The 11,159-nt window shown below is 53.5% G+C and overlaps 1 protein-coding gene across 5 annotated transcripts in view; it reads left to right on the forward strand.

The window, feature by feature from the left end:
• Positions 1–3,931: 3,931 nt before the first annotated feature.
• The window catches only part of CTDP1 (CTD phosphatase subunit 1), a 76,572-nt gene continuing 69,344 nt past the window's right edge, over positions 3,932–11,159 (forward strand). For 4 of the 5 annotated variants that reach the window (XM_024236053.3, XM_024236054.3, XM_054538128.2 and 1 more), the window contains exon 1: positions 4,005–4,318. In XM_024236053.3, the coding sequence (XP_024091821.3) occupies positions 4,005–4,318 (314 nt within the window). Of the gene's footprint in view, positions 4,319–11,159 lie in introns of all 5 variants that reach the window. The other variant, XM_024236055.3, reaches the window with a different exon arrangement.

Raw genomic sequence — 11,159 nt, forward strand, 5'->3', positions numbered from 1 at the left:
CCTTTATTTCTTGTTTAGTCTTTAATCCACTGAGTTTTCACATAAGGTGTCAGATAAGGGTCTTGGGGGCCACATGTTGGCCTGTGAAACAGTTAGAGGGCCCCAAGCATAGTAACATACATGCAGATGATGTTCACACACAGATACCCAGGCCCAGGAGATCTTGGACTCCCCAAGGCCATATTCTATTCCCACAATTGCCGTCCTTCCCCTTAACCTCCTTTTGTTCTGGCCTTGCTAGCACAGACCCTTGCATGCTGATCAAATGACACAGGTGAGTTTGGAGGAAACACACATCAGTGAGGAAAAGTGACCACAGAATCCTTCCAGGTTTCACCAAAACCACCCGAGACGTGGATAAAACTAGAATTCCGGGGAGTAGGTTTCCTCCTTTTCCCCTGGGCCACTACGTAAAGGTGACTGCATTACAGTCCCATACCTCTTATCTGTGGCCGTAGTATCCATTTTTTTTAAGACAGGGTATCGCTCTGTTGCTCAGACTGGAGGACAGTGGTGCAATCACAGCTCACTGCAGCCTTGACCTCCCAGGCTCCATGTATCCTCCCACCTCAGCCTCCTGAGTAGCTGGGACTCCAGACAGGTGCACGCCACCACACTCAATTAATTTTTTGTAGAAATGAGGTCTCACTATGTTGCCCAGGTTGGTCTTGAACTCCCGGGCTCAAGTGATCCACCTGTCTCGGCCTCTCAAAGTGCTGGGATTACAGGCATGAGCCACAGTGCCTGGCCCAAATTCACAGTTCTAAACATGAAAAGTTTTGTGTACTTCATTTGGCAGGAAAGTCTAACCTGAATTGGCACAAGATGACCCATGATCCTTTTCGTCCTGCTTGTATTTTGCTGCAGGAGTATCAGTTGGATGAGGGTGTTGCTCCAGGCCCCAAGTGGAATATGCACACGTCACTTTCCTAAAATCAGAACAATTCAGAGTTCTGAAACACACGAAACACAGCTGTTCCCACGATTCTTGACTAAGAGGTTGTGGCTCATGCTATTTCTCATGCGGCCTCACTTTCTTCCCAATAAATGTTTCAATCTGCTGATACTAACGTTTTCTCTCATGATGCTTGTAAGATAGCGGATTTTAACAAAAGGTGGCACACCAATTAAAGACATGGGTAAGTTTCATTTGCTGTATAGCATCTCTAATTGGAAGACTACATGGCATCTATCCAGGTTGGAGTTGTAATCATCTAGGGATGTCTACATCTGTCTACCTAGATCAGTCTGTCAGTTCCACTGAGGTCTGTATTTCAAAGTCCCTAAATAACACACGGTTCTTCCCATTTTACAGAATTATTTTTTCAAACCAAAGTTCACATACTGCTGGTGGGAACAGGTTCAAATAGGGAATGCTGATATGTATCAACAACCTTTGAGACAAACCTGTTCACACAGTGAGTGTGGAGCCCTCGGCCCCTCTACTTTTTCTCTCGCAGGCCCCGACATCACCCAGGGCTTGCGCTGTTGGTAGTGTTCAAACGAAAACTTTAGAAACATTAAATTTAACAGAGTTTAATTGAGCAAAGAACGATTCAGGAATCAGGGAGCCCCTCAAACCAGAACAGGCTCAGAGAGACGCCAGTGCCGCTGTGTGGCCGAAGACTTACGGACAGAAAAGGGAGTGAGGCACAGAAGGCAGAGGTGAGGCCTGCAAACAGCAGGGTGGCTACAGCTCGCGTCTGGCTTATTGGAACAGAGTTTAAAGTGCTGCCCCCGTGACTGGTTCAAGAGTAGGTTACAGTCTCCACACATCCAATGAGATAACTGTTCACTACGTATGGAGAAACCTATAGGCTAAACTTACAGTATGTAAGGAGGCGGCTTCAGGCTACATCTGAGTAGTCCGTCCTTACAGTGTGAACCAGGGGTTCATGGGAATTCTTCACCATCCAGTGGTCTGTAAATGTTGCCCATTTTTTAGTTTTGTTATCTGGTTGCTCTGTTTTTATGGGATTGTGAGAAACAGAAAAACTGTGACTGCTGGTGCCATTTTCCCACAATCCCCATTTTTTTAAAAATCCCATAAACGCTCTCTCGTGAGCGCCGCACGTTTTCCCTTGTAGTCAGGGGGCAGGGGCTGGAGAAAGCAGCAGAGATAGTCAAAAACCCGCAGCTACAAAAAATGCACTCCTAACAGCAAGTAATGGCGAGGGCTAAAAGGCACTGTGCCCCTTCTGGGCCACTCTAATTACCACATTTAAATGGCTTTCAGAAAAGAGAATTTTTATCTGAGGACCGCGAGTCCTTTTAATTATCAGGCAGAGAGAGACATTCAAATGAGGCGACAACTGCGCCCTACTACCCCTTGACCTGTGTTCACCTCTTTAAACTGCTACTGTTGGCAACAGCGCCACAAACAGCTATAAATTAACCTAATGACGCCACACTGGACACTACACCCACACTCAATAGCTGAACAACATATAGTCAGTCATTAATCAATGTTATTTCTGTAAACGAGTGAGAATTCCTCACAAACAAGTTCCTATTAGTCCACTCCCTGGCCCCCTTTTTTGCCTTTAAAATCCACTGTTAACTGCTAATCGGAGTACACATTCAGGGCGCCTTGAATTTGTGCTCAAGTGTGGCCCAAATAAACTCTCTACTTAGAGAAACTGTGCCTCCGCTCGTTTTCAGGCGGACAGTTTCCAAAATGTTAGTATTCAGACACATGAGAAAAGTCACCATATAGAAGTGAGGGGGAAAAGGCAAATACAGGATAATCTCAATTGTACATAAAATGTATATATGTAAGGACAAAGATACATAGTAAAAAAAGAATTCTGGCAGGTATTAAGGCTGAAAAAATAAAAAGTTCAGAGCGGCCTGGCTCTGGCCAGCCTCGGCCTGCCGAGTAGCTGGGACCTCAGCCACCGCGCCCGGCTAAGTATTAATGAATCTATTTTAGAGATAGGGTCTTGCTACGTTGCGCAGGCTGGTCTCCAATTCCCAAGCTCAGGTGATCCGCCCGCCACAGCCTCCCAAAGTGCTGAGACTACAGGCTGGGTAGCCCGCCCGCCAGCTTAATTCACGTAAATTCCAGACAAACGCAGAAACTGGCTCCTTTAGTAAGCCTCTTGCGGCTGCTGCTCATCAGGGTTCGCCCGGGGCCACTGAGACCACGCGCCGGTGCCCGCCCTCCCGCTGCGGTCCGATGTTTCTGAACCAAGCAGGCGCTTCCGGGCGCCTTGCCCCAGACGGGCCCACCGCCTGCGCGGGCCGAGGCCGGCGCACCTGCCCCTGCGCTTCCGCATCGAAGGTGAGGTCGGAGGAAGAGAAGACCGCAGCCCCCAAGCTCCCGCGGCGTGGGGTCCGGCGGGCACACGAGGCGGGGCCACCAGAACGCCGACAGCCTCAGGTCTCTGGGCCCGCGGCGCGCAAGGCATGCCGGGACCCGTAGGCCCGCGACGTTGCGACTCGCAGTGCGCGATGGGAGTCGAGGAGAGCGGCTCGCGGTGTATGCCGGAACTCGTAGTCTCAGGAGGCTTGGTCTCAGCGCGTGACGGGGTAATGGCACGCAGGCCTGCGTTGAACGCTGGGACTCGTAGTCCCGCCGTGCCCTGCCCGCAGTGCACGCCGGGATACGTAGTTCCGAGCGCGCCAGGACCGTCACTAGGACTGGGGGACAGCGGCCCGCGTTGCATGCCGCTGCTCCACGGTGCCAGCGCTCCGAGGAAAAGTAGGTAGGGCTCAGGAACGCACTTCTTCACGGCCGGCACGCAGGCTTAGCCCCAGGACGGAGCCGGCCCCGGCCCCGCGCGGCGCTCGTGTTTACACGCGCACGTACGCACGCACGCACGCGGCGCTCTTGCCGTGACGTCACGCGCCCTCCAGGAAGTCGGCGCGGGCCAGGCGGCGGGTGGAAGCCGGTACCGAGAGGAACTACAGCGTCGCAGCCTGGGTTGTGCCGCCGCGGTGGGCGCTGCGCTCTGAGCGCAGCGCAGGCCCCGTAGCGACCGCCCGCCCGCCCTCTGTCCGCGATGGAGGTGCCGGCCGCGGGTCGCGTTCCTGCCGAGGGCGCCCCGACGGCGGCTGTGGCCGAGGTGCGCTGTCCGGGGCCCGCGCCGCTGCGCCTGCTGGAGTGGAGGGTGGCGGCGGGCGCGGCCGTGCGCATCGGCTCGGTGCTGGCCGTGTTTGAGGCCGCTGCTTCCGCGCAGCCCGCCGGGGCCTCTCAGTCCCGTGTAGCCTCCGGGGGCTGCGTGCGCCCTGCGCGGCCGGAACGCAGGCTGAGGTCGGAGCGCGCGGGCGTGGTGCGGGAGCTGTGCGCGCAGCCGGGCCAGGTGGTCGCCCCAGGGTGAGTGTGCCAAGCCGGGCGGGGCCGAGGGCGGGCGGCTCCGGGAGGGATCTTGGGGGACCCCCCCGGGCTGCTGCGTCCGCGGTGGGCAGGGGCGCCCCTGGTGAGGGGGCGATAAAGCGGGACGCAGGCACTACGCTTCTCCCCTAAAACTGGATAGTCACCACCTGTGGTTTTACCAACGGGGAGCATTTTGAGATAAAAGGAAAGCGTCCTGCATAGCTACATGAAGTTACTGTTTGGGAAAGCGATGATGTTTGTTTCTTTCTTTCTGCAGTGATAGTCCCCGCCCTTTCCTTTAGCTCCACCTTTGTGACTTAGGAAAACTCATGGGTGGCTGTGAGCACAAGAGTCATCAGGCAGGCTCCAGACCTGTAATTGAAATATAAATTGTTGGGTGTGTGCACATCTTTAAATTTTTGTAAACTTTGTGAAACGCAGTTGTAAAACCTGGTGCAGTTCTGTTTCGTGGCTAAGGAACGGGCGGAACCCAGGCCTGCAGCGAAGGCAGTGGCCCCGTGGTTGACCTCAGTGGGCATTGTCGCAGGCTGCTTCAGGGTGACGTGGGCGTGTGACAGACTCCACAGCTCTCAGTAACTGTGCTCTGACCCCAGAAGGGGATATGTTTCTGTAACACCGAAGTGTCCAGCCATGTCTGAATCTACCCTTGTGTTCTGGGATGGGCGGGCACGCGTGGCCTGGCTTTGGTAGTTTTGATTGTGAGAACAGAAACTCCAGGGAGAGGTGGACACTCCAGCCTGCAGTGGGCCGGGCGTGAGCTCCCTCTGGGAAAGGTGCCGCTCCTTCTAGGGGTGCCACTCTCTTCCCTCCTCGGCAGCCGCCGTTCCTTGTCCCTGTGGCTTGCCCTGACCCTGTGTTTGTTGAGGATCTGCTCTGCATCTGGTTCCGCAGGAGTGAGGACTGGGACAGGAGTCTTCCCATCACAGCCCCAGAACGTCCTGGTTCCGCTTCCTTTGGAGACAGAGCCTGGGTCCTTGGCCCTCGGCACGGGCACTCACTCCTGCCCCCTGCGTGCTGGTGGGTGGGGCTGGGAGGTTCAGGGCCTTGCCTCCCAGAAAATGCCTGCACGGCTTCCTCAGTGGGCACTGGCCATACCTGGGAGGATTGTGGAGGCAGACCCCAATGCTGGTGTATTCCCTGGACAGAAAACCCCAGGATGGAAGAGCCCTACTGATGTTTCATTCTGTTCCTCTGTACAGAAAGGGCCACTTTGGTCTAGACAGGTGAGTAACTTGGTTATGTGGCAAGTTAGTATTGAAATTCCATGTTCAGTCAGTCTAGTGAATAAAACCAACCCAGTGCATCAGTCAGTCAGCCAGGTCATGAGCTTGATGACGGGTTCCCAGCAGTCAGCAGTGTTTACAGGGAGGTGCTGTTTGAGATCTTGGGGTACCTCACAGGGCCCTTTGAGACACTGATGTAATATCATTTCTCCTCAGATGGAGCGTCTGTGTGGCACCAGGTGTCCCTCTGGTTCCAGGAGGCTCATCTCTCTGCCCCCAGTCCATGGGCGGCAGGTAAATCCCTGCCTTAGAGAAAGCCACAGACGTTGCTGCCTGGAATTTGAGGTGCCTCCTTCCCCATTTCCGTGTACTCCTCTGGGTTTGTGTATAGCGGTTTTATGAGCGTTCTGGGGAGTGTGGTGGTGGTGGTGGTGTGACGTCAGCATTTCCGGAGGTGTTCCTGCCCGTGCAGTGGGCGTGGGTGCCATAGATCCGGGAAGGAGCGACTGGAAAGGCTTTAGTCTAAAGCCCTGTGTGCATGTGCCCTGGCAGTTCTGGTCGTCTGTTTGGAATCGGGTTCCTGCCTCGCAGTTGCCTTAGCTGAATTCGGGAGGTGCATTTGCAGCAGGAGTCCATGCTGCTGACGGTCCGCTCCGTGTGGTCCAGATGACGCTGCCCTGGCTCTGGGGGGTGCCGTTGGGAGCTGGTATGTGTTGGCCTCCCCAAAATGCCTGCTGCACCTGTGTGGAACACAGTTGAAAATTACTAGAGTCAGTCACTTGTTGACAGATTTTGTGAGCAGGGTGGGTTACAAGTGCGTTTCTCTGTCAGCACCCCCGTGATGGGAGTAGCGCCCTGCACTGTGGACTTGGGGTGGCTTTGCCGACATCTCTCCATAGAGAGTTGCAGGTAGAAATCTCCGCAGCTTTTGCTTAAAGCCCAACAGTGATGGATTTCTCCAGGACGTTGAGTTCCAGCTCAGCAGCTGTTTATACACGGTTTAAAGCTGACCCTCGAACAACTTACTTTGGTCTGCGAGGGCCACCTTTATGTAGATGTTTTTCGGTAAATCGTCTGCTGTCCACATCCGTGGGTTCCACGCCCGACAGTTTGCTGGATGTGGAGCCCAGCCTGTTTATACAGAGGGCTGACTTTCTGGATCCGTGGGTTCTCCAGGCTGACTGCGGGACCTGAGTATCTGCGGATGCGGAATTTGGTATCTAAAGGAGTTCTGCAGCCCGTCCCCCGTGAGACTGAGGGACTGATGATATATGGAAGTCTTTCCGTAATAGATTGTGCCGCTTTGTGATGAAGTAGAGAATATTGGGCATAATTCCATCCTGATGTTGGAAGGTGATGGGCGTGAGTTTAGTTCTCATCCCTGCGATGCCTCTGGGACGTCAGTTGTTGAAGAGCATCTCCCTTCCTCCAGAGAGCCTGAGTCACAATACTTTCACTTAAAAGGTTTTTCCTGCGTTTTTCTTTTTTTCTCTGATTGCTGGTGTGGCTATTTCCAGTAACAGCTCCACGGTTCTCTTCTGTGGTGTCACACCACTTGGAGGCTGGAAGGTGAAGACATCAGGGAAGAGGAACTGCCTTAAACCGTCATTGACTCTGCTTACCAGCCCAGGTGTTTGACTTTTACTAAGCAAGTTCCCAGAATTGCACGTGGGCTGTTTTAGAATTGACTTCTCTTGACCACCTCTGAAAGTTTTCTTGAAGTTACAGGTTCCTGAGATCTTCATCTGGGAGAGCAAGCATTTGGTTGAAGTTTGCTTTAAATGTTTGTAGACTGATTATCGTGTGTTGATCCTTAGAGTACCCCTTTCAGATTATGCAGATGACACGCACTCGTGTAGACAAGCATGCACAGAATCCACAGCTGCTTCTGTGGAGGCTCCAACCCTGGCTGCAGCTCATCTGCATGTGAGGGCAGGGGAGGTGCGGAATCTGCTCCTGGGCTTGTGCTAAAGGAGGTTCCTTTTAACACAGACCTCCCAGCGCCAATGGAACCCCGTGGCTCTTGGTGAGAGAGAGCAGGTCCTGCCCAGCTGACGGATCAGAAACTCAGGTGTCAGAAACGGGGTTTCAGGGCAGCTGCCTGAGGAATGCGCAGGCGATCTGACGTTGGAATTCTGGCTTGGGTGAAGGCCTTGATGTGGCCACACGGTTTTGGTCCCTCAAGGGCTTACTGGGTGCCTGCGTGCCCTGGTGGCTCCTTGGTGAGGGGCCTTTGGAGAAAGTCTTGGGAAATCAGATTTCCCGAGGGTGTTGTTGAGGACACCGCTGACGAGATGTGGGATTCACGGGGAGGACAGCCTGTCTCTCTTGAGGCTTGGTCGCTGTGTTCACCCTGCAGGCGTTATGAATTAGCTTCTGGCCCAGGACGGTTTTGGGACTGGAGGGTGCCTACCCATTATTGTTCCTTTATCTTGATCCTTTCACAGGGCTTATAAAAATACTTATTTTTCAGGAATAACGGGAAGTATCTTTGAAAACATAGCATTGAATCTGCTAAACTGGAGCTTGCAGAGAGCAGACAGCGGCCGCAGCCTGAGTGTGCTGAGCTCAAGCATCCGCTCGTGTGCCGTCACCTTAGTAAAGGTGGCTCTTGACCCCACTGGCTGCCGGCTGCTTGACAGTCACTTGTTTAGCTGAGACTGTTTGAGAAACTGAGAGGTGTGGGTGTTGATTGTACACGTGCAGCCAGCATGCTCACAGTGCCGAGGAGCAGAGTACACGCTGATCCAGAGCGTAGATTACAACGTCAGTCTAAACAGTTCTTTATAGCACGGAATTTTAACAAAGAAAGAAGAATCTCACGTGGGTATGTGTGAGTGAGCCTTGTGTAGCTTGGTATCAGTTACTGAGGCAGAGCACTGCGGAGAGGTAATGGAACCTGTGGCCCCGTAAAATCTCCCTCTATAAATAGCAGGTGTGAGTGAACCTGTGAAAAGCACCAGCCAGGCAGGGTGGGTCCGTGCCCTCGTTGCCTGCGTTGTTGTCACCAGGCAAGGTGGGTCCGTGCCCTCGTTGCCTTCATTGTTGTCACCAGGCAGGGTGGGCCGTGCCCTCGTTGCCTTCATTGTTGTCACCAGGCAGGGTGGGCCGTGCCCTCGTTGCCTTCATTGTTGTCACCAGGCAAGATGGGTCCGTGCCCTCGTTGCCTGCGTTGTTGTCACCAGGCAGGGTGGGTCCGTGCCCTTGTTGCCTGCATTGTTGTCACCAGCAACATTCATCCTAACCAAATCAGTGGTTATTTTTAGACAAAGAACCATTCTGGGAACTTAAAACACTGCATTTGGGTGAAGTTATAATAGTCACTAGATTGTCGTTTTGATCTTTAATAAGATTGTATGTTTTTATCGGGCTTCATCCTGTTTGGCAGAAGTAAGAACCTCCTCACTCTATCGGAAAGAAACTGAGGTTCCAAGAAGTTTGGACCTGCCCTGCCCATTACGGGGTGTGAGGGTCCTGGTGAGGAGGACGGTGCAGGGACCTTGTGGTCTCTAGTCCTGGTTTCTCCGCGGTGCCCCTTATGGGGTGTGAGGGTCCTAGTGAGGATCAATGCAGGCGCCTCGTGGTCTCTAGTCCTGGTTTCTCTGTGGTGCTCCTTACGGGGTGTGAGGGTCCTGGTGAGGAGGACAGTGCAGGGACCTTGTGGTCTCTAGTCCTGGTTTCTCCACGGTGCCCCTTACGGGGTGTGAGGGTCCTGGTGAGGAGGATGGTGCAGGGACCTCGTGGTCTCTAGTCCTGGTTTCTCCGCGGTGCCCCTTACGGGGTGTGAGGGTCCTAGTGAGGATCGATGCAGGCGCCTCGTGGTCTCTAGTCCCGGTTTCTCCGCGGTTCCCCTTAATGGGGTGTGAGGGTCCTGGTGAGGAGGACGGTGCAGGCGCCTCGTGGTCTGTAGTCCCGGTTTCTCCGCAGTTCCCCTTAACGGGGTGTGAGGGTCCTGGTGAGGAGGACGGTGCAGGCGCCTCGTGGTCTCTAGTCCCGGTTTCTCCGCGGTTCCCCTTACGGGGTGTGAGGGTCCTGGTGAGGAGGACGGTGCGGGGAGCTTGTGGTCTCTAGTCCCGGTTTCTCCGCAGTGCCCCTTACGGGGTGTGAGGGTCCTGGTGAGGAGGACGGTGCAGGTACCTCGTGGTGTGCTCAGGCCCTTGAGAGAGCCTCCGTCCTTGGTTCTCCGCTGATTATGAAGAGATGGTCTTGATAGGTTTTTAAATATATATTTAGCATTATATATGTACAAAATTCCTTACAATTTTAAGAGGAACTTGAGCTAAAATTTAACTCATTTAATATTTGTAATATTTTTGAAGTAGCTTTTAAAAGAGTAATTTTCCTACAGTGCTTTAAATGGTGAAGAATGCTGGTGTCATACGATTTTGATGCATTTTTTGTGCTGATTATAGACTGGCGGGAATGATGGAGTTAGTGAGTCGATACCCAGCATCATGTTGGCTTCACCAGTTCACTGGTGGGCCTGCACCGGAGCAATTGGCTATTTGTCCTGAGCATACCACCAGGGGGTTAAAGTGTTTTCAGGCTGGAAGCATTTGACACCATGGCTCCCTGGGGTCTGTTGAGGTTCTGAGGCAAGGACCATCCTTGCAGGTCTGCTTACCCAGCAGAGAGGGCAGTAGGGTCTGAATGGCAGTGGTGCACATGGTGCCATGTGGTTTTGAGATGTGCTGGGAACTGGTTTTGTTGGATGACTCGCTCTAGACCACAGTGGCAGTGTTGAAGCTTTCCAGCCGCGGCTCTGTGTGGATGTGTGCAGTGTTGGGAATCAGGCTGGGCTGCCCTTGTTCCTTCTTCACATTCCTCAGACGTTGTGCTTTACAGCCACAGTTTCAGTAACCGCTGCCAGAGCCCCACCTGTGCATGTTCTCCAGGATGGCTGCGTCTGGGCTCTGGGCGACTAAACCAGGTGCAGAGCGTGAGCCACAGCTGACGACTGCACTGCACTGGACTCCAGCCTGGGGCTCCCACCCCTGTGGCTGCACAGGAGACAAAACAACAACACTTGTTCCTTTGAAGCTGTTTGTTTTTTGTTTTGAGATGAATTTTCACTCTTGTCACCCAGGCTGGAGTGCAGCGGTGCAATCTCAGTTCACTGCAGCCTCCACCTCCTGGGTTCAAGCAATTCTCCTGCCTCAGCCTCCTGAGTAGCTGGGATTACAGGTGCCCACCACCATGCCCAGCTAATTATTGTATTTTTAGTAGAGACGGGGTTTCACCATGTTGGCCAGGCTGGTCTCGAACTCCTGACCTCAGGTGATCCACCTGCCTCGGCCTCCTGAAGTGTTGGGATTACAGGCGTGAGCCACCGTGCCCAGCTAGTTTTTGTATTTTTAGTAGAGGCAGGGTTTTACCACGTTGGCCAGGCTCATCTCGAACTCCTGACCTCAGGTGACCCACCTGCCTCGGCCTCTCAAAGTGCTGGGATTACAGGCATGAGCCACCACTCCCAGCCACACCTGGCTAATTTTTGTATTTTTAGTAGAGATGGTTTCACCATGTTGGCCAGACTGGTCTTGAACTCCTGACCTCAGGTGATCCTGCCTCAGCCTTGCTAAGTGCTGGGATTATAGGTG

The sequence above is a fragment of the Pongo abelii genome, chromosome 17 (assembly GCF_028885655.2).
Source record: "Pongo abelii isolate AG06213 chromosome 17, NHGRI_mPonAbe1-v2.0_pri, whole genome shotgun sequence".
In the NCBI taxonomy this organism is placed as follows: domain Eukaryota; kingdom Metazoa; phylum Chordata; class Mammalia; order Primates; family Hominidae; genus Pongo; species Pongo abelii.